The sequence below is a fragment of the Schistocerca serialis genome, chromosome 3 (assembly GCF_023864345.2).
Source record: "Schistocerca serialis cubense isolate TAMUIC-IGC-003099 chromosome 3, iqSchSeri2.2, whole genome shotgun sequence".
Taxonomy (NCBI): domain Eukaryota; kingdom Metazoa; phylum Arthropoda; class Insecta; order Orthoptera; family Acrididae; genus Schistocerca; species Schistocerca serialis.
In genome coordinates, this window is record NC_064640.1 from 19,112,150 (window position 1) to 19,136,718 (window position 24,569).

General features: G+C 44.0%; 1 protein-coding gene across 1 annotated transcript in view; it reads right to left on the minus strand.

Annotated features, from left to right (window-relative positions):
* LOC126469650 (uncharacterized) overlaps positions 1 to 24,569 on the minus strand; it is a 191,995-nt gene that overhangs the window by 51,859 nt on the left and 115,567 nt on the right. Inside the window, exon 3 of the mRNA XM_050096774.1 lies at positions 23,956 to 23,990. Coding sequence (XP_049952731.1) covers positions 23,956 to 23,990 — 35 coding nt within the window. The remainder of the gene's footprint in view (positions 1 to 23,955; positions 23,991 to 24,569) is intronic.

Below are 24,569 nucleotides of genomic sequence, written 5' to 3' on the forward strand. Positions count from 1 at the left end.
TTAGTAGAGATAGCCCAATTGACCTATCTTCCCACCAAAATTCAAACTTCTCGCCAGTTCCTAGGAGGAGGTGGTGGTCGGAAGTCTTAGTTTAGTGGAGGTAGACCAAGTGACCTATTTTCCCGCCATTTTCTTAGGTTAGTAGAAGTTACATTGTTCTGATGGAATTTGAACTTCCCATCATTTTCTGAGAGAGGGAAGGGGAGGGTGATTCGGTTAGTGGAGGTAGCGGAATTCACCTGTCTTCCTGCCAAAATCTACCACCTTGGATGATGTCACGGCCGCCATCTTGGATGACGCCATGCTTCATGCCAAGTCTACAGGCCGCCATCTTGAATGGCGTCATTGGTGCCATGTTGGATGCATCTAGCAACAATGGAGAGTGGCGTGGTACATAGTTTGCTCCACTTCTTATGCCTTAGTGATTTATTGTTATGCGCTAGAAAATCACAGTCCTTGTCATCACACAATACTGCTCCACGTGCTGCTGTCTGCTGACTGTTGTCTTGTGCATGTACGATGTAGGGAATCATACTATAACATCGAAACATTCTTAAGATGTTACGACATACGAATCTGGGGTGTAATACTTCACCGTGTAATCAATCAACTACTTGGCGATTATCCATGGTTACAGTGGAGAAATGTTTGGATGTATCTCTGTGACTGTCAAGGGAAGACAATACATCACCATAACATCTCCATAAACTTCATTCTCTGAAGCTACCTAAGCTGTATTTAAAATAATGGAAAAGTAAGGTCGTTGCCAAACTGACTTATGGCGACATTTGCGGTATTCATCATTACTACAAAGTTCACAAACCGCTACAGCTGAGTGCTTAATTTTGGGCACAGTGACTAATAAGCATAAGGCAGGCTGACTTGTTGCACATCAGTAAGAGTCCCACAAGAAGTTTGATAGTTCATGTAGCACAACAGTACACCCACAATGAGTTGCTGTTATATTTCTAAGTACACTGCCTGACAAAAAAGTGAAGCGCTCAGAAAGAGAGGAAGAAACAAAACCAAACTTCAAATGATGAGAGCTTACGTGACGTTATTTCAGTGATTAAAAAATCGAGTCATATTTACAAAGAACTTGGCAGTATGAGCCCACTCATCAGCATGACATTGCATCAGCTGTGGCCTGGATGAATGCACTGATTCGGTCAGGAATGGTATCATACAGCCGTTGTATGCGACAACGTGACCCACAGCTGTTTGCAGGTCCTTGATACCCTGGATAGTGGGTCTGGGAGGGAGTTACCATCTAAGTTGGACCCATAAATGTTCTATTGGGGACAGATCTGGGAATCTTGCTGGACACGGGAGTGCCTCAATGTGTAGCAGACTATTCATAGATAAACGAACCATGCATGGAAGAGCATTGTCCTGTTGAAAAATGCCACCAAAATATTTTCGTGTGAGAGGTTATGCATGAGAAAGCAGTGTGCCCTTGAGGTACCACTGTTTTTTTTATTTATTTACATGTCAAGTTCTGTAGGACCAAAATGAAGGGCAAATCTACAAGGTCAGGGAACTTGTCAGTACATGAAATTATAACATAAAAGTAATAACAGATAAAAATAAAATGTTATTAACCCAAAAAATATATAGCCATAGATTTCAGTAAACAGTGTTTCGTTGCTAAAACCAATGCGATACCACTCATCAACAGTCCGTGCTTCCCAGTCATGGTACTACGCCACACACAGCCATTTGTGTTGTGGTGTTAAAAGCAGTTTATGCTCTAGTCCAGCTGCTGCTAGTCTCCGACCAATGATGAGAGATGACATAGATTTTACAGGGAATCCATTACTTGTTCTCGGATGACAGGCAAAGTTGTGAAGGGTTTAAAATGTGCTTGGTGCACAGTACTGCGATCGTCCCTTACGGTGGTCAGATGTAGTCAACTGGATGCCGGACAACGAGTAAGTCTGCCCTCATGTTTCCATACAGTGCAACACTAGGCCACTGCCATATCCGAATGCTACAAAATTCTGGGTACTGCATGATTCGACCAGCCAGACAAATGGAAGCCGACAATGAGGCCCATTTTAAACTCTGTCTCACACAAGTATGCAGCATCTCCGTGTCCTGTCCTTCATAGTGACCACTTAAAATCTGACACTGGTCACGCCACTTATATCCTACCAGGCCTGGTAATAAAACAAGACATGGATAAAACTAATGCACTCTGTTGGCTGTTCTACTTGTCACACAGAACTGCAACTCTAATCATTTACAAATCTGGCGATGGTGTGTATGTTTATGAAGTTAAACTGACATCCGACGTTTTCTTCTGGGTGCTACACTGTTTATGTCAACCAGTGTATATTGAATCTAATGGCAACAAATAGACCTGACCTCTTTGAGGAGGGCTACATTTAATCTGGTATCAGTGACCATGAAGCAACTGTACCAACAATGATTACCAACTAAAACAAGTGGAAAGATTTATATGATCAGTAAAATAGATAAAGATGTGGTAGCATCATATCTCAATGAGGAATGTGAAACTTTTACTTGAGGACAAGAGAATGTAGAGCACCTATGGCTCATATTTAAAAGAATAGTTTGCCATGCACTGGATAGATATACATCTGGTGGAACAGTTCATGATGGGACGGACCCTCCATGGTATAAAATCTACATAAAGTAACTTCAATATAAACAGAGACTACTGCATGTTGTTGTTCCGGTCTTCAGTCCAGAGATTGGTTTGATGCAGCTCTCCATGCTACTCTATCCTGTGCAAGCTTCTTCATCTCCCAGTACCTACTGCAACCTACAGCCTTCTGAATCTGCTTAGTGTATTCATCTTTCGGTCTACAACTTTTACCCTCCAACCTGCCCGCCAGTACTAAATTTGTGATCCCTTGATGCCTCAGAACAAGTCCTACTAACCGATTCATTCTTCTAGTCAAGTTGTGCCACAAATTTTTCTTCTCCCCAATTTTATTCAGTACCTCCTCATTAGTTGTGTTATCTACCCATCTAATCTTCAGCATTCTTCTCTAGCACCACATTTCGAAAGCTTCTATTCTCTTCTCGTCTAAACTATTTATCGTCCATGTTTCACTTCCATGCATGGCTACACTCCATACAAATACTTTCAGAAAAGACTTCCTGACACTTATATCTATAATCGTTGTTAACAAGTTTCTCTTCTTCATAAACGCTTTCCTTGCCATTTCCAGTCTACATTTTATATCCTCTCTACTTCGACCATCATCAGTTATTTTGCTTGGTTAGACACTGGACTCGCATTCGGGAGGACGACGGTTCAATCCCGCGTCCGGCCATTCTGATTTAGGTTTTCCGTGATTTCCCTAAATCGCTCCAGGCAAATGCCGGGATGGTTCCTTTCAAAGGGCACGGCCGACTTCCTTCCCCGTCCTTCCCTAATCCGATGAGACCAATGACCTCGCTGTCTGGTCTCCTTCCCCGAAACAACCAACCAACCAACCAGTTATTTTGCTCCTCAAATAGCAAAACTCATCTACTACTTTAAGTGTCTGATTCTCTAATCTAATTCCCTCAGCATCACCCGATTTAGTTCGACTACATTCCATTATCCTCGTTTTGCTTTTGTAGATGTTCATCTTATATTCTCCTTTCAAGACACTGTCCATACCGTTCAACTGCTCTTCCAGGTCCTTTGCTGTCTCTGACAGAATTACAATGTCATCCTCAAACTTCAAAGTTTTAATTTCTTCTCCATGGATTTTAATTCCTACTCCAAATTTTTCTTTTGTTTCCTTTACTGCTTGCTCAATATGAGATTGAATAACATTGGGGATAGGCTACAACCCTGTCTTACTCCCTTCCCAACCACTGTTTCCCTTTCATGCCCCTCGACTCATATAATTGTCATCTGGTTTCTGTACAAATATATCCTTTCGCTCCCTGTGTTTGACCCCTGCCACCCTCAGAATTTGAAAGAGAGTATTCCAGTCAACATTGTCAAAAGGTTTCTCTACGTCTACAAATGTGTAGTCAATGCGTGAAGCTCTCAGTGACTACAGTAGCGGAATATTAACGAAAGATCTTTCACAAAATCTGAAGAAATTCTGGTCGTATGTAAAGGCTCTTAGTGGTACCAAAGTTAATGTCCAGACACTCATGGACGAGACAACAATTGAAATTGAGAGTAGCAAAGCAAAAGCAGAAATTCTTAATTCCGTTTTCAAATGTAATTTTAGAAGGTAAAACAGAGAATTTAATTCTCAAGCCACTGTTAAAATGAGTGAAACATATTTTAGTGTCAGTGACTCTGGGAAACAACTCAAATTATTAAATTTGAACAAAGCTCTAGGACCTTTTGGAATCCATACGCATTCTATAGCGAATTTGCAGCTGAGTTAGGCCCTTTGTTAACCGTATTCTACGGAAGACCCCTCAGACAAAAAACTGTATCCATTGGTTGGAAGAAATCACAGCTCACACCCGTCTACAGGACGTGCAGCAGAAATGATCCTCAAAACTACCGTTCAGTATCCTTGACATTCATTTGTTGTAGCATCTTAATACATATTATGAGCTCAAATGCAGTGGGGTATCTCGAACAGAATTACCTCTTCCATGGCAGCCAGCATGGGTTCCGAAAAATCATTATGTCAAAACCAACTAGCTTTTTTCTCAGATGATATCCTGAAAGCCATTGATCAAGGCAGTCAGATATATGCAGCATTTCTTGACTTTCGAAATGCGTTTGACTCAGTAACACACATACGCTTATTATCGAAGGTACAATCACTTAGGCTATCAAGTGAGATTTGTGAATAGACTGAAGATTTCTTGGCGGGGAGGGCACAGCATATTATCTTGGATGGAGAATCATTGACAGATGTTCAAGTAGCTTCATATGTGCCCCAGAGAAGTATGCTGGGGCCTTTAATGTTCATGTTGTATATTAATCACCTGACAGAAAAAATTAACAGGAACCTTAGACTCTTCGCAGATGCTGTTGTTATCTTAATGAAGTACTACCTTCAGTCGGCTCTCGATAAGACTTCGAAGCGGTACAAAGATTGCCAACAGACTTTAAATGTTCACTTCATAAACCAAAACAAATGTAGTATCTTGCGACTACAATATAAATGAGTTACTGCTATAATCGGTCAAATAACACTCATACAAATTACCTGCGAGTAACAGTTTTTAGGGATACGACATGGAACGACCACACAGTGCCGCGCGGGATTAGCTGAGCGGTCTTGGGCGCTGCAGTCATGGACTGCGCGGCTGGTCCCGGCGGAGGTTCGAGTCCTCCCTCGGGCATGGGTGTGTGTGTTTGTCCTTAGGATAATTTAGGTTAAGTAGTGCGTAAGCTTAGGGACTGATGACCTTAGCAGTTAAGTCCCATAAGATTTCACATACTTTTTTTTTTAACCGCACACTCTCAGTCACGTAAAGCAGGTGGCAGACATCGATTCGTTGGTAGAATACTAGGGAAATGCAAGCAACCTACAAAGGAGATTACCTACAAAACACTTGTGCGAGCCGTCTTAGGATATTGCTCTTAACTGTGTGGTATCCGAACCAAATAGAATTAACAAGGGATATTGAACGGAATGAAAGAAGAGCACCACGAATCGTCACAGGTTTGCTTGACCTATAAGAGAGTGTAACGAAGATGCTGAAATAACTGAACTGGTCAATGCTTGAAGAGAGACGCAGCCTGTACCGTGAAAATCCATTTAGAAAGAGTCTATAACCAACTTTAAGTGGTGAATCTTGGAATAAACTACGTATCGCTCCCATAGGGACTGCGAAGACAAGATTAGGCTAATTACAGCGCATAAGAGGCGTTTAAACAATAACTCTTCCTGCGAACCATACGTGGATAGAACAGGGAAAAAACCTTGTAATTGCCACAATGAGACGTACCATCCGCCAATGCACAGTGGTCTGCAGACTGTCGATGTAAATGTAGACTTAAATGTACATGTAGTTGTTAGAACACAGGATTCGCATTCGAGGGGACGACAGTTGAAATTCCTCTTTGGCCATTCTGATATAGGTTTTACGTAATTTCTTCAAATAGCCTAAGACAAACGCCTGGATGGTTCCTCTGAAAATGACCCTGCCGATTTTCCATCCCCATTCTCCCGCAATCAGAGTTCTTGTTCCATCTATATTGACGTCCAAGGGATGTTAAACCATAATCTTTGTTTTACAGATCTCGACGAAAGAGAGTCTGCTATTCGAGCATGAAACGCAGGGTTTGCTGGCTCTGTCTCACTATCATCGAGAGGTAATGCCTTAAAACAGCTTGTTAGAAGTATAGCGCTAACCTTTCGGCCATTTGGAATATAGAATTTTTCTCACGAAAATACTTATATTCTAGACACGGTTCGCAAGTCGCCACATGGGTCTACTTGACGCAAGATCGGGTCTTTTTATGAAGCGTATGAGCAATACGCGAAACTGGGAAGCTCCATGGCGCATTTGTATAGTCCTGCCACTGCACCAACCGCGTATTCTCAGCAGCCAATACGAAGATGGCTGACAATTGCCAACGCGGCTTTCAGCTATTCACAAACAGTAGCCAATTCCTGCATGAATTCCTACAACGGCTGCAACAACTAGCAGTATCTATTGATGAAGCTATACTGAGCTTTTCCGTATACTTTTGCACTAAACAAATTAACAGCAGTAAACAAAGTCAAAAGCTGTTTGTTATTTACTTCCCCATAGAAGTACATGATAAACAAAACTAAACCTAGTTCACGAACTAACTACATTGGGAAGCCTACGTATCTTGCTAGAAACCAGTGCCAACCGTTCAAGAGCTCCCTCACATGCAGAATATAACATTGCTGGCAACCTTTCGCTTTTTGCCGAAATAGTGAGTGGTCGACAAATTTGTAACCTGCAGTCCAAGTTCTATGTTCTGTTAGTGTCTATAGATAGCAATACCGAAACATTGTTATTAATAAAGACCCTCCAGCTAGACAGGAACCATTTGCTGGACTGAAACAAGGTCATATACTCATATTTTGAATTCTCCTCCTTTGAAGAGACAGAGAGGTCAGTGGCGGGCTGGAGGGCACAATGGAAACACTGTTGACAGTAAAGAATGACTTTATTTACCTCCAATACATGAGGTATCGCTGCTCTGCGAGGCAAATACGCCTCTGTCTCTGTTATCCCTGGTTGGTGCCGACATATGGGCGGCGGCTTGCACCCTGGATGCTCAGCAGGTGGCGTGTCATGGTGACGATACGCCCACTGTAGGCCGGCGGCCATTAGTAACCATGGCCGTTGACGTGTTACTTCCCTCGACAGCGTAGAGCCCTGGCGGCCCCTCGCTCCGCAAGCGCCACCGTTGGCACGTGAAGACAGTTATGTGTGGGGTACGACTTGCTGCCCTCTGGCAGGAGTTGGGTGGCGGCTGGTGCTGAGGTGTCAAATCCCATTAAGATTTCAGCATTGGTGGCAGCAGGCGTGGACGGCAGGTCGGCGGGGCCCATGAAGGATTCAGTGCTGGTGGCAGGTGCAGCCCACTCTCGAATCCGTGGCTGCTGCTGGCAGTGCACGGTCGTCTCACTGTCTGGCGTAGTTCTGGCTTCATAGTGGTGCTGCTGGTCTCTAGCGATGAGAAGTGTCTCTGCCTTAAAACTGAGAATTAGTTATAAGCCACTGTCGTGCATTGGTTTCTCTAAAACCCAGTACCTAGTCACGTTGGCCATAGCAAGAGATTGCCCTGGTGTGCTGCTTGGACATCGCTGCATGGCGCATTTTGCTGTTGCATTCTGCTATCCTTGTCTCACAATCCACTTGCGTGTTTGTTATTGTAACCCACATGTCGACACACTGACCCGCAGCTGCTAATGCAGTGCTCTATGGTGACTTTCTCACTACTTATTATTATTTTTGCTGAAGGCTTATTACTTTTGGCTCAAAGTCTGGGTAGCGACATTACACTGCCCCCCCCTCCCCCGCCACTCCTCCATGAAGAAGACCCAGCCCCCATGTCTTGCTCTAGCCCAGTTTCCTACTGTCATTACCTTTAACCTTAATCTGTAAAACAAGCACGTAATACAAAATTTGGCTACTCTTAACTACTATACAATTACTATATTAATCTGCGGCTTCATAAGTTCATCTTTAATCTCTCGCTCAGTCTACAAGAACTTCAGTCACGCCTGGATTGGGTTTTCACAAGGCTCCTCATTTCAAATATATGAGAGCTAGCGAGAGCAACATCAGAGTCACTACGGCGCCAGGAACTGTCACACTCAAGGTGATGGTTACCTCACATCTACCATCCCTGTGCTGTGCCACATGCTGCAGCAGTTGCTCTGTAGTGATCCATCCCCCCCTGTGCTGTTACAATCCAATTTAGTAAGCAGTCCAGGCTCAGTTCCCAGGCATCGTTAAGGGAGGTAAGGCTTTGTTCGGACAATATCTCTGGAGAATCATCTGGCCACTAAAGATGCAGCTATGTCACATTTAACAGAGTAGCTCCCATCATAGCATGATGTATGTGAGCATCTGCCCCCATCCATCACAATCTCATGAGTAGGGCATATGGTGACTATCTCGCTCTGACACTGCTGAAGATCACCGTCGGTCATCACCACGTGTCGCTCCCAATCTTCCGCCAATAGTAGCAGCTCATTCTCTCGCACTTGCGCAAATTTTCAAATGGTTCAAATGGCTCTGAGCACTATGGGACTTAACATCTATGGTCATCAGTCCCCTAGAACTTAGAACTACTTAAACCTAACTAACCTAAGGACGTCACACAACACCCAGTCATCACGAGGCAGAGAAAATCCCTGACCCCGCCGGGAATCGAACCCGGGAACCCGGGCGCGCGAAGCGAGAACGCTACCGCACGACCACAAGCTACGGACCGCAAATTTTCCAACTGCCGCTAACTTCACCGGGTAAGTTTACACTATGTAGCGTCTAAACACTGCCCGTTTGCTTGCTACTGGTATCTTTACTGATACATACCACTGTGCCATGTCTGTCATTACACCCAACGTAGCATCATGGTAGGCTGTGCAATGCGTTATTTTTGACGGTTCACAAATAGCAAGAATGTATGTAGAGCCTTATAAATGAGTTATGTAGGAGTGGTTTGCTGGTCTGTATGCTGTGGCGCTTGTCAGTGCGTGTGTTCTGTGATACATATACTCCATCCCTAAATAAAATGCCCCCAAATAAATAACGTACATTCCTTCCTCTCTCCATCAGCCTAGTGCAGGCTGAGTGCTTTTACCAGCAGCTCCTAGGAAGAGGTTGCGTCCTGGAGGCTTAGGTAAGTGGTGGTGAGCTTGGTTTGCAAAAATTTTGTTAGAATGGTAGCGAAAGGGCAAGTGACCTTTCTTTAGTGCAAGAATTCAAACTCAGCTCCGGTTCCTAGGAAGAGGTTGCGGTCTGGTCCTTGAAAAGTAATTGAAACTAGGTGATTGAAAGGGTAGCAAACCCCTTTTGTTACCCATATGAATGGTTCGCATGTCTGTAGGTTGTGCAATGTGTTATTTTACGGTTTAGAATTAGCAAGCGTGAGTGTAGAGCGTTATACATGAGTTATGTAGGAGTAGTTTGCAGGTCTGTATGCTGTGGGATATGTCAGTGTGTGTGTTCTGTGATAAATATACTCCATCCCTAAATAAACTGCTCCAAAATAAATAAGGTAGAATGCTTCCTCTCTCCATCAGCCTATCAGCCTAGTGCAGGCTGAGTCCTTTTACCACCCGCCCCTAGGAGGAAGTGGCAGTCGAGTGGTTGAGGTTAGAACAAGTGTCCTTTCTTTCCCGCAATTTTCTTACATTGGTAGCGAAAGGGCAAGTGACCTTTCTTTAGTGCAAGAATTCAAACTCGGTGCCGGTTCCTAGAAGGAGGTGGCGGTCTAGACCTTGAAAAGTAGTTGAAACTAGGTAGTTGAAAGCATAGCGAACTCCTTTTCTTACCTATATGGAAGCGCAAGTGACCGTTCTTTACTGCCAGAATTCAAACTCGGCGCCGCTTCTTAGGAAGAGGTGGCTGTCTGGGCCTTGAAAAGTAGTTGAAAGTATAGTGAACACCTTTTCATACCTATATGAAGTCGTATCACGTGGTCAGTAGGAGTGCAGTATTTTTGGGGTGGGGTGGTGGGGGTGCTAGGTCATGAATGAACACTGCGCTGATAGTGGGAAAATGGGGAACTTCTCATTTGATCATTGAATATTGAAATTGTAAATTGAATTATTTAGTATGATTAAAATTGAAATGCAATTAAGTACTTAGGTAACTGATGGGTTAGATGCGTGATGTGGGTGTTAGCATATTTACAGAAGATTATGTCTGGCGCATGTATAGAGGTGGCGGCCAAGGGTGTGTGACGTAAGCGGTCGGACGTCCGCGGGCCGGTAGCGTGACGTCTGTCTGGTTATAACGCGCGCGCGCGAGAGAGAGAGCAGACGATCTTGTGTCATCACGTGACATCACAGTAGCATCCTCTAGTGGCCACAATATGAACTAAGCCACTTGAGCTCTGGGGCTCGTGGTGGATACATCAGGTACAGCCATCTTGAATGACAGAACATGCATCATCACCTGATGTCAGGAGAGCACCCTTTGCTGGCAGCGATGTGAACTAAGCCAGTTGCAGTCCAGCTGCAGTGGAGAACACACATGCCTGAAATTCGATAAATAATAAAGACAAGCCTTTTTTCGAGCCATTATCGTAGGTGTGCCGCATTATCATGTTGGAATTTGAACTTCGGGCCATTTTTATTGGGGCAGGGGTTAGGTTAGTGGAGGTAAGCCAACTGTCCAATGTTACACCATGTGGTGGATACACTGGGCGCAACCATCTTGAATAACGGTACTTGCGTCATGATCTGACTTCGCAGTGGCGCTGTCTGGTGGCGACGATATCAACTAAGCCTGTTGGGCTCTAGAGCTTGTGACGAACACACATGCTTGAAACTGGTTAAATAATAAAGACCAGTCCACTTTTCCCGCCATTATCATCTTGTAATTTGAAATTCCCGCCATTTCCTGGGGGTGTGGGGGGTTAGGTTAGTGGAGGTAGCCCAATTGATCTTCTTCCTGCAAAAATTCAAACTTCCCGCCAAAATCCGCCATCTTGAATGACGTCACGGTGGCGCTCTCTGGTGGCGACGTTATCAACTATGCCAGTTGGGCTCTAGAGCTCGTGACGAACGCACATGCTTGAAACTGGTTAAATAATAAAGACATGTCCCTTTTTTCCACCATTTTTCTTGGTGTGATACATTATCCTGTTGGAATTTGTAATTCACGCAATTTTTTCTGGGCTAGGGGGCGTGGCACTTTCCCGCCAAAATTCAAGCTTCCCGCCAAAATCCGGCATCTTGAATGACGTCATGCCGCCATCTTGGATGACGTGTTCGCCGCCATATTGGATGACATCATCGCCGCCATCTTGGATAACGGTACTTTAGAATGGCGCCGCCGGCCTCTGGTGGCCGAGCGGTTCTAGGCGCTTCAGTCTGGAACTGCGCGACCGCTACGGTCGCAGGTTCGAATCCTGCCACGGGCATGGATGTGTGTGATGTCCTTAGGTTAGTTAGGTTCTAGGGGCCTGGTGACCTGAGATGTTAAGTCCCATAGTGCTCAGAGCCATTTGAACCACTTTTTGGAATGGTGCCTCTGTTGTCCCAATACTGGTTACCTCCTGGCATTCAGCTGATTGAACTTAACTGTTTACCCCAATGTAACTAAACGGTTCCATTGCTTGTGGAAGTCTGTATAATAGTACCTGCTTCTGATTTAAATCACCCTGCTGTGCACAATCGACACAACGTCTAATGTACTAATCGACATCATTCTTCCTTCCCTTCCACCAGTAAATTTCTACCACTCAACAGTTCACCGCCCTGCATCCCCCAAGGCCTGACAAGACGCGATCATGCATTTCACATGGTACTTCCTACTTCATCTTGGCTGCCATCACCATTCGTAAATAAATGTCGTGTGACTAGGGCCTCCCGTCGGGTAGAACCTTCGCTGGGTGAAAGTCTTTCGATTTGACTCCACTTCGGCGACTAGCGCGTCGATGGGGATGAAATGATGATGATTATGACAACACAACACCCATTCCCTGAGCGGAGAAACTCTCCGACCCAGCCGGGAATCGATCCCAGGCCCTTCGGATTGACATTCTGTCGCGCTGACAACTCAGTTACCAGGAACGGACACCATCATTCGTGATCCTAATTATGTTTCTCTACACAATAATCCGCCATACTGCTAAACCGCTATTGGTTGCCATACTTTTTACACTCACTGTCGGCGCTCAGTGCTGCTTACCACCCCGCAGGCTCCTCACTTAGTGCTTGTACTACTGCTATCTTCCTGCTTAACCCATTTTTCGCGAGCTTCTTCTCTGGTTTGCGGATTACTTCGTACTCAAATTCACTGAGTATTAACGCCTATTTCGTCAATCTACTGGATGGGTCCTTCAGACCTAGTAACCACTTCAAAACAGCATAGTTCGTCGCAATCTTGAACTTCCTTCCATACAGGTAACGCTAGAAGTATGTTACCCGACACACCAAGCTTCTTCTCTGGTTTGTGGATTACTTCGTACTCAAATTCACTGAGTATTAACGCCTAATTCGTCAATCTACTGGATGGGTCCTTCAGACCTAGTAACCACTTCAAAACAGCATAGTTCGTCGCAATCTTGAACTTCTTTCCATACAGGTAACGCCAGAAGTATGTTACCCGACACACCAAGCTTCTTCTCTGGTTTGCGGATTACTTCGTACTCAAATTCACTGAGTATTAACGCCTATTTCGTCAATCTACTGGATGGGTCCTTCAGACCTAGTAACCACTTCAAAACAGCATAGTTCGTCGCAATCTTGAACTTCCTTCCATACAGGTAACGCTAGAAGTATGTTACCCGACACACCAAGCTTCTTCTCTGGTTTGTGGATTACTTCGTACTCAAATTCACTGAGTATTAACGCCTATTTCGTCAATCTACTGGATGGGTCCTTCAGACCTAGTAACCACTTCAAAACAGCATAGTTCGTCGCAATCTTGAACTTCTTTCCATACAGGTAACGCCAGAAGTATGTTACCCGACACACCAAGCTTCTTCTCTGGTTTGCGGATTACTTCGTACTCAAATTCACTGAGTATTAACGCCTATTTCGTCAATCTACTGGATGGGTCCTTCAGACCTAGTAACCACTTCAAAACAGCATAGTTCGTCGCAATCTTGAACTTCCTTCCATACAGGTAACGCTAGAAGTATGTTACCCGACACACCAAGCTTCTTCTCTGGTTTGTGGATTACTTCGTACTCAAATTCACTGAGTATTAACGCCTATTTCGTCAATCTACTGGATGGGTCATTCAGACCTAGTAACCACTTCAAAACAGCATAGTTCGTCGCAATCCTGAACTTCTTTCCATACAGGTAACGCCAGAAGTATGTTACCCGACACACCAAGCTTCTTCTCTGGTTTACGGATTACTTTGTACTCAAATTCACTGAGTATTAACGCCTATTTCGTCAATCTACTGGATGGGTCATTCAGACCTAGTAACCACTTCAAAACAGCATAGTTCGTCGCAATCTTGAACTTCTTTCCATACAGGTAACGCCAGAAGTATGTTACCCGACACACCAAGCTTCTTCTCTGGTTTGCGGTTTACTTCGTACTCAAATTCACTGAGTATTAACGCCTATTTCGTCAATCTACTGGATGGGTCCTTCAGACCTAGTAACCACTTCAAAACAGCATAGTTCGTCGCAATCTTGAACTTCCTTCCATACAGGTAACGCTAGAAGTATGTTACCCGACACACCAAGCTTCTTCTCTGGTTTGCGGATTACTTCATACTCAAATTCACTGAGTATTTACGCCTATTTCGTCAATCTACTGGATGGGTCATTCAGACCTAGTAACCACTTCAAAACAGCATAGTTCGTCGCAATCTTGAACATCTTTCCATACAGGTAACGCCAGAAGTATGTTACCCGACACACCAAGCTTCTTCTCTGGTTTGCGGATTACTTCGTACTCAAATTCACTGAGTATTAACGCCTATTTCGTCAATCTACTGGATGGGTCCTTCAGACCTAGTAACCACTTCAAAACAGCATAGTTCGTCGCAATCTTGAACTTCCTTCCATACAGGTAACGCTAGAAGTATGTTACACGACACACCAAGCTTCTTCTCTGGTTTGTGGATTACTTTGTACTCAAATTCACTGAGTATTAACGCCTATTTCGTCAATCTACTGGATGGGTCCTTCAAACCTAGTAACCACTTCAAAACAGCATTGTTCGTCGCAATCTTGAACTTCTTTCCATACAGGTAACGCTAGAAGTATGTTACCCGACACACCAAGCTTCTTCTCTGGTTTGCGGATTACTTCGTACTCAAATTCACTGAGTATTAACACCTATTTCGTCAATCTACTGGATGGGTTCTTCAGACCTAGTAACCACTTCAAAACAGCATAGTTCGTCGCAATCTTGAACTTCCTTCCATACAGGTAACGCTAGAAGTATGTTACCCGACACACCAAGCTTCTTCTCTGGTTTGCGGATTACTTTGTACTCAAATTCACTGAGTATTAACACCTATTTCGTCAATCTACTGGATGGGTCCTTCAGACCTTGTAACCACTTCAAAACAGCATAGTTCGTCGCAATCTTGAACTTCCTTCCATACAGGTAACGCCAGAAGTATGTTACCCGACACACCAAGCTTCTTCTCTGGTTTGCGGATTACTTTGTACTCAAATTCACTGAGTATTAACACCTATTTCGTCAATCTACTGGATGGGTCCTTCAGACCTAGTAACCACTTCAAAACAGCATAGTTCGTCGCAATCTTGAACTTCCTTCCATACAGGTAACGCTAGAAGTATGTTACCCGACACACCAAGCTTCTTCTCTGGTTTGCGGATTACTTCGTACTCAAATTCACTGAGTATTAACGCCTATTTCGTCAATCTACTGGATGGGTCCTTCAGACCTAGTAACCACTTCAAAACAGCATAGTTCGTCGCAATCTTGAACTTCCTTCCATACAGGTAACGCTAGAAGTATGTTACCCGACACACCAAGCTTCTTCTCTGGTTTGCGGATTACTTTGTACTCAAATTCACTGAGTATTAACACCTATTTCGTCAATCTACTGGATGGGTCATTCAGACCTAGTAACCACTTCAAAACAGCATAGTTCGTCGCAATCTTGAACTTCTTTCCATACAGGTAACGCCAGAAGTATGTTACCCGACACACCAAGCTTCTTCTCTGGTTTGCAGATTACTTCGTTCTCAAATTCACTGAGTATTAACGCCTATTTCGTCAATCTACTGGATGGGTCCTTCAGACCTAGTAACCACTTCAAAACAGCATAGTTCGTCGCAATCTTGAACTTCCTTCCATACAGGTAACGCTAGAAGTATGTTACCCGACACACCAAGCTTCTTCTCTGGTTTGCGGATTACTTCGTACTCAAATTCACTGAGTATTAACGCCTATTTCGTCAATCTACTGGATGGGTCCTTCAGACCTAGTAACCACTTCAAAACAGCATAGTTCGTTGCAATCTTGAACTTCCTTCCATACAGGTAACGCTAGAAGTATGTTACCCGACACACCAAGCTTCTTCTCTGGTTTGCGGATTACTTCGTTCTCAAATTCACTGAGTATTAACGCCTATTTCGTCAATCTACTGGATGGGTCCTTCAGACCTAGTAACCACTTCAAAACAGCATAGTTCGTCGCAATCTTGAACTTCCTTCCATACAGGTAACGCTAGAAGTATGTTACCCGACACACCAAGCTTCTTCTCTGGTTTGTGGATTACTTCGTACTCAAATTCACTGAGTATTAACGCCTATTTCGTCAATCTACTGGATGGGTCCTTCAGACCTAGTAACCACTTCAAAACAGCATAGTTCGTCGCAATCTTGAACTTCCTTCCATACAGGTAACGCCAGAAGTATGTTACCCGACACACCAAGCTTCTTCTCTGGTTTGCGGATTACTTTGTACTCAAATTCACTGAGTATTAACGCCTATTTCGTCAATCTACTGGATGGGTCCTTCAGACCTAGTAACCACTTCAAAACAGCATAGTTCGTCGCAATCTTGAACTTCCTTCCATACAGGGAACGCTAGAAGTATGTTACCCGACACACTAAGCTTCTTCTCTGGTTTGCGGATTACTTCGTACTCAAATTCACTGAGTATTAACGCCTATTTCGTCAATCTACTGGATGGGTCCTTCAGACCTTGTAACCACTTCAAAACAGCATAGTTCGTCGCAATCTTGAACTTCCTTCCATACAGGTAACGCTAGAAGTATGTTACCCGACACACCAAGCTAAGCATTCACCTCTCCGTCATAGAACAATTTCTCTCCACTGCATTCAACTGTCTTGATGCAAAGGCAGTAGGATGTTTTGACCATCGACCTCTTGGCTCAAGGCGCATCCAAGAGCATGGGTCGATGCATCACATGACAGTACGAACTCCTTCTGAAAGTCGGGAAACGCCAACACCGGATTCTACATAAACACCTTTTTAACTCGACAAATGCTCCCTGACATTTCTCCTATCGCACAAACCTGACACTCTTCTTCAACAATTGTGTAAGCGGTCTTGGAATATCTGCAAACCCTTGCACAAACTTCCTATAATAATCTGTGAGACCCAGAAAAGATTGTAACTCCTTGGTTGTCCCCGCTGCTGGAAAATTTTGCACTGCTTGCACTAATCTAGGATTTTCCTTTCACCATCCTTACTAATCACATGTCCTAAATATTTGGCTTCTTCTAGTGCAAAGTGGTATTTCTCTGTACTTAGCGTCAAATGAGCTGCTCATAACTTCTTGAACACTTATTTCACTCACTGCATATGCTCCTGCATATTCCTTCAAAACACGATCATGTCATCGAGATACACCAGACACAGACGTTGTTTCAATCTTATCAGCACTGCATTCAGTAAATATTGGATTGTTGCCGGTGCATTTTTAACCCAAAAGGCATCCTTCTGTATTGATAAGTGTCCCCAAGTTGCTGAAAACGCATTTTTGGGCGTACTCTCCAGGGAAACTTCTCACTGGTGGTATTCAATCCTCAAGTCCATTGTCAAGAGGTCCTGGCATTGCCCTAGATTATTCGTTACCTCTGTGAAGTTCGGGATTGGGTAGGCATCTGTCTTTCTGCTATTGAAATGGCGGGAATCGCAACAAAAGCGATACTTCTTCGAGCCATTCATAGGCTTCTTGGGCACAATTCCATTTCCTGTCCCACATGTGCTACTATTCTCTTTAATCATCCTGTCAGTCTTTCGCGGATTTATAAATTCCTCCAAAGCTGGTTGCAATGATCGTGGTATTCTGTACGGCCTTCGATACACCGCTGCTTCATTCCCCTTCAGAACGCTGTGTTGTATTACTGGCACAGCAGGCAATGGCCCTCGCGCAAAAAAAGAGATCCTGAAGTTCTAGCAACAGGTCCTCCATTTGTGTCCTTTTTGCCTCCTTTAAATGTTTCAAGTTCTCACTAAATGTAGTCGTAGTAGCATCCTGTGACCTCTTATAGTCTAAAGTTTAGACTCTAAACCCTCTGGGTGGCATTCTTCGCCGGCCGCGGTGGCCTGCGGTTCTAGGCGCTACAGTCCGGAACCGCGGGACTGCTACGGTCGCAAGTTCGAATCCTGCCTCGGGCATGGATGTTTGTGATGTCCTTAGGTTAGTTAGGTTTAAGTAGTTCTAAGTTCTAGGGGACTGATGACCTAAGATGTTAAGTCCCATAGTGCTCAGAGCCATTTGAACCATTTGGCATTCTTCCCCAATCCAGAATCCGCAATGTACCCATCAAAGTTCCCCTCATCAATTTAATCCTCTCAGCGCCAAAATTATCCACACTGACAAGTACTAACTTGCCTCCGTGCCTGTCTTGTACGTTTTACCAAACAACACACTTCAAACAACATGTCACTCGGTAAGTTAGGCTCCACATTCACCCATAGCGACTTTCCAGTGCCACTTGACACACAATCATGCGAGTTAAGTCTAACTGTCACTGTTCAGTGTCTAACTGGATTGTACTGTACACTAGACGCTCCTAGTGACGGATCATCATTGACAACGGCTTCCACTAGCCGGAATGTCTTCCCACTAAGTTCCAACATACATCGTCGAAGGTCAGCTATGGGATGACGTTGATGCCGAAAGTATAATAAAAGCAGTGTAGGCCGCATAAAATACTTTATTTTAAAAAATTGTGACCGTTTTCGATGAATCTCTAATCATCCTCAGACCGTTACATACTCCTTGGTGACTGTCAGGTCTGGTGATATGGAGCATTAATTGGTCTAGGCTGGCGTGAAGAAAGGTAATTATTCTTTTCGTCGCATTCCTTTCGAATTTCGCACATTAAAACCAAATCTGGTATATAAAGAGAACTTAAGTCTTTTCCAGAGTGCCTTTCTCACTTGCTTTACCCTATAGGTTTTCCTCTGAATCGTGTAGACAGAAATCGAGTTTCATGTGAAGTCAAATTACTGGCGACAATCTTTGATGTCTCTCTGCATTGTCCTCGACATCCTCAAAACGCTAAACGCTACAGTAGCCCCCCCCCCCCCCCCCCAACACACACACACACACAAACAAACAAATAGTTGCTAGCACAAAAGTGCACAAACTAAAGTTTCCCAACGTAAAGTGCCACTTTGACATATCTTCTAAATAGCAAGACCTGTAGCATTTATTTTAACATTTAATTTTCCGTTGAAAGAAGCCCAAGATCAGACCCTCAAACAAGAAAAAGAACTAGAAAAAACAGGTGTCAAAATCTCCCTCGAAACGATCAAATTAAAGATAACCATAAAATACCACCAAAACATTTCTAAACAGAAGGACAAAAAGTAAAAGTCGTCAAAGAATTCAAATATCTTGGAGAATAAATCCGCTGGATGTCCCTTGAGAAAAAGGCAGTGGAATGTACAAGAAATAAAGTTGAACTGTGCTACCAAGTCACCCAAATCACATATAATAAAAAGTCCCTCCCATGGAATGTAAAAATAAGAAACCATAACACGGTAATCAAACTGGAAGCCCTATACACAACCGAGACACTGCCCATCATCAACCATAACCTAGTTGAAAGACTGGAGATTAAAGAAAGGAAGATATTAAATATCCTAGGCCCCAAATTCCACAACAAAAAACTAATACACAACAGAAATGAAACCCTGTACCAAATAACCGAACAACTCTCAAACACAATGAGGAAAAGAAAAATTGATTTTTATGGATACGTTCTCAGACTGAACTCAACAGCACTAATCAAAACAGTTTCTGACTACTTCCACAACAAAAAAGAACCTACCATACTGGTTTAAGGAAACTATGAACGACTTAAACGAACTACAAAGAGTAGAACACCTGCGCACAGATAAAACTGCAAAAAAATAAACCTAAGACAAGAAAGAGAGGTTCCAAGTCAAAATCAAAACCAAACGTAAAACCCAAATCTCTGAAGAAGAAAAGAAAGTAAGATCAGAAAGAATAAAATAATAATGAGCTAAAAGAAAGGCACACAACATTAATAAATGATTTAGCTGACTTCGTTCAAAGTCGGGTGAAATGAAAGAAGAAGAGAAAAGATAAAGACTGAACATATGTTCGTTTAACATAGACGGAGGAAGAAATAGCTGTACCGTTTGTCCACAGTGAGTTGACTTTTGGCCCGGTGGCTGTCGGGAACGGGCATGCCTCCTTGTTCCACTATCCGCGTTTTGTGCTTAACACGAAATCGAAGGCGGCACTCGCGGAAACATTGCCAGCTTAAATGACACTCCCGTCAGACCGGAAGTCACCTAATTTGTTGATACATTCATGCTCGAGAGTTTTGCCTACAATTTATGTGTTTATTTATCGAAAACAATGAAAGTAGATGAATGTACAACTTACGACATTATGAACTGAAAGCGAAAAACTGATTTTTTAAATCGGTTTGTACATTGCATTTATTAAACGCAGCACAGCAGCAATGTTTGCAAAGTGTAATTAATTGTGCCGGAAAGAACTGTCAAGATGATATTCACTAAAGATTTCTGTCATATGTGTTTGATTCAAAATCATCATCATCTTCGCTTAAGGGCGTGGCACTGATGATAACTTCATTGATAGCCATGTCCATTATCCCATCTCATGCCCAATACACATGCTCCAGCTGCTGAACATTCCTGCAGTAAGAAAAATGGAAATGTGTGGTAAGTACTATGGGACTAAACTGCTGAGGCCATCGATTCTTAGGCTTACGCACTACTTAAACTACACTCCTGGAAATGGAAAAAAGAACACATTGACACCGGTGTGTCAGACCCACCACACTTGCTCCGGACACTGCGAGAGGGCTGTACAAGCAATGATCACACGCACGGCACAGCGGACACACCAGGAACCGCGGTGTTGGCCGTCGAATGGCGCTAGCTGCGCAGCATTTGTGCACCGCCGCCGTCAGTGTCAGCCAGTTTGCCGTGGCATACGGAGCTCCATCGCAGTCTTTAACACTGGTAGCATGCCGCGACAGCGTGGACGTGAACCGTATGTGCAGTTGACGGACTTTGAGCGAGGGCGTATAGTGGGCATGCGGGAGGCCGGGTGGACGTACCGCCGAATTGCTCAACACGTGGGGCGTGAGGTCTCCACAGTACATCGATGTTGTCGCCAGTGGTCGGCGGAAGGTGCACGTGCCCGTCGACCTGGGACCGGACCGCAGCGACGCACGGATGCATGCCAAGACCGTAGGATCCTACGCAGTGCCGTAGGGGACCGCACCGCCACTTCCCAGCAAATTAGGGACACTGTTGCTCCTGGGGTGTCGGCGAGGACCATTCGCAACCGTCTCCATGAAGCTGGGCTACGGTCCCGCACACCGTTAGGCCGCCTTCCGCTCACGCCCCAACATCGTGCAGCCCGCCTCCTGTGGTGTCGCGACAGGCGTGAATGGAGGGACGAATGGAGACGTGTCGTCTTCAGCGATGAGAGTCGCTTCTGCCTTGGTGCCAATGATGGTCGTATGCGTGTTTGGCGCCGTGCAGGTGAGCGCCACAATCAGGACTGCATACGACCGAGGCACACAGGGCCAACACCCGGCATCATGGTGTGGGGAGCGATCTCCTACACTGGCCGTACACCACTGGTGATCGTCGAGGGGACGCTGAATAGTGCACGGTACATCCAAACCGTCATCGAACCCATCGTTCTACCATTCCTAGACCGGCAAGGGAACTTGCTGTTCCAACAGGACAATGCACGTCCGCATGTATCCCGTGCCACCCAACGTGCTCTAGAAGGTGTAAGTCAACTACCCTGGCCAGCAAGATCTGCGGATCTGTCCCCCATTGAGCATGTTTGGGACTGGATGAAGCGTCGTCTCACGCGGTCTGCACGTCCAGCACGAACGCTGGTCCAACTGAGGCGCCAGGTGGAAATGGCATGGCAAGCCGTTCCACAGGACTACATCCAGCATCTCTACGATCGTCTCCATGGGAGAATAGCAGCCTGCATTGCTGCGAAAGGTGGATGTACACTGTACTAGTGCCGACATTGTGCATGCTCTGTTGCCTGTGTCTATGTGCCTGTGGTTCTGTCAGTGTGATCATGTGATGTATCTGACCCCAGGAATGTGTCAATAAGGTTTCCCCTTCCTGGGACAATGAATTCACGGTGTTCTTATTTCAATTTCCAGGAGTGTATCTTGAACTAACTTACGCTAAGGACAACACACACATCCATGCCCGAAGGAGGACTCGAACCTCCGATGGGGGCAGCCTGCAATAAGATTGCCAGAACTGAGCGGTAAAACTGAAAGGAAAGCAGCATTAACAAGATTCTGCAGTCTTTCCTTGGACATGTCACTAGTGACATCGTTTCCCTGGAATTTGGTTTTATTTTGGTCCGTGCCAATTTTATCGGATTTAGATCGCAGTTTTAGGGTGGTAAACGCACTACTTTGTAGCAATTTTATCCACGACGTACATTTTCACGGTTACTTTGTTTTCCTTTATCGTAAACAACACTTCAGCCTCCAGCATCGAGCCGTTGCAGTTTATTTGCCCATCATCCAACCACTCTAACATCGTAATCCTGAAATTATATTTATTAAGCATTCTGTCGAACTCCCTGCTATGGTATGGCGCATTATCCATACAATCACAGAGTTGAGTGAAATTTACGACCCACCATATCTGCAAACGCCCCCCCCCCCCCCCCCCTCCGCTAGTTTCGTCAGCTTCAAGAAGGTCGCAAGTTAGTGGAACCAGTTTCTTGCATGCAGCTTCCCGGCAAATTAAAACTGCCGCTGCAAGTTGAAAATTCGTTCTAGTTCTTTCATCTTGCTGGAAGTACTAGCCGAATTTTTCATTTCGTGGAAGTTTTTCTCAATCTTATAGACCTTGTGTTTGTTCAGTACCGGTGCGAAAATATCATTGTCTAAAAGGAGAATAACACCAAGAGAGATGGGCTGAAACATATGTACCATTGGAACGCCTAAACACACAAAATTGGCACCACCACTCAAGGAATTGTGAAATGAGTTTACCAGTCACTTTGTTTGACCAGAAGGGAAAGCTGAATGACAGTACAGGCGTCTTTAAATTTTAGCTGATTTTTTAGTATTACCGTACACATAAACGCACTACATTTGTGATAAAAGCAGTAAACATAGCTTGCAAAAATCGAAGAGTAATTAAAACGCAGTCTCTTGGTGAGATACCGCGCCGCAATACTGTTTCCTGTTATCGGGTATTTGATTATACAACAGACAAGAGGCGTTCGAAATTTACATACGGCATCCTCAAAGTTTTTAATGTGAGTAAAGTCCTCTGATTTTAGTTAATTGAATTGTGTTTCTTGGTAACATCAATGCATATCCTCTAATATTTTCTTTCTGTTTTTTTTATTTTTGTGTTACGTCACGATTTTTATTCATTAATAATAATGAAGCAACAGTGGCGACTGCTCCGGTTTTTAAGAATAACTGCACTTGTGTACCAAGTACTTGCGGCGAATTCCTGAAATAAATTTGTTCCAGTGGCTTGAAGAAGTAAACTTGAGTAAGTTTTTGTTCTAATGTAAACACCTCAGCAAGTGCTTACAGAAGTTAATTGCTAGTGGACGCAAGCCTTCTGTAATACTTTTCATATAGGGGCAGCTTGACATGGGCAGCGCTCGGAGACAAATGAGTATCTTTCAAGTAGTGCCGATTTTCTCCGCTTCTGACAGTACTTGGGAAATCGTCAAGTTATCGTGGCCAAACAGCAGTTTGCCGTAAGAAGGCCTGAGTGGGGCAATATAAAACAAAGACGCCAAACTCTGTGTTTGAACAACGGTGCTATCCCGCACGGAGCAGTTTTTACGATGTAGCTTCTTTATGAGAGCTAACAAGGCGCTTAGCAGCTAAGAAGGAAAACCAAGATTGCGATTTAACGCCTTGTCGACGACGAAGTCATAAGAGGCAGAATACTGTGTCTGACTGGGAATAGAATAGGGAAGGAAGACGGCCGTATATTTTCAAGGGAACCATTCCGGCATTTGCTCTAAGAGATTTAAGGAAACGTGACGGGGCTCTGAATCGCTGTCCTCCAGACTGCTAAACCTCGCTCATTACCAATCAAGGGGAGCCCTGGTCTCTCCTAATTGACGTAAGAACTATGATGCGGTGTACAGAATGTTTAAGAACCTTTCTTTTTCTTTTCTTTCAATTCATAATGAATTAAACTCAGTCGCACGACTGAGTGAAAGCAGGCGAGTTTTGACGAACGTTTCGAAACGTGGCAGAAGTTACGCCAAGCAGCATCTTGTCTGGTTTCACCCTACATTTCTTCGAGCCACTCAACACATTTCCATTCATGAAGTTCATCAGGAAAACTATACCAAGGAAACACTCCGTTAAGGAAATGCAGCGGTACTTACATCTTCGCCGCCCCCTTTCCCTCCGCCTCCGCCTCCTGCAACAATAAAGACAACACTGGAGGTATTTTCCATAAACAGTAAGAGAAAAAGTTAGCGACAGTGTCATATCGACAACATTGCTGCGTATGGCTCGTTACTTGCGTTGGTGAGCATCAGACTAATTTAGTGATACATTCACTCATAAAACGCACCCATGTTAGATTTTTAGCTTGAGTTGCGAGTTTATGCATTGTCACACCAAACACAAGGTGAGCAAAAGAGATCTACTCGCTATGAAAAACACTACAAAGTAAATGGCACATCATCATTTACTCCCCTGTAACATGTTCAGTAATAATAATGTATATAGTTACGTAAATTTCACAATAGCTAAAGAAAATGTCTTACAAGAAGTCTTTTGACAGATATGATAAAATCAATGAAGATATAATGACGCCAAATGGTATCAGTACAAAACGAGTGTCGGTATGTCCACTATCTGGGCGTTATCTTCAATTGGTTCACCTAAGTGAAGTCCATAATGAATACGAAACAGGCTTGAACTATACTCAGCAATGAAAACGTATATTTAAAACTATTTAAAAGTTTTATAATTTTCCAATATTTATACACAG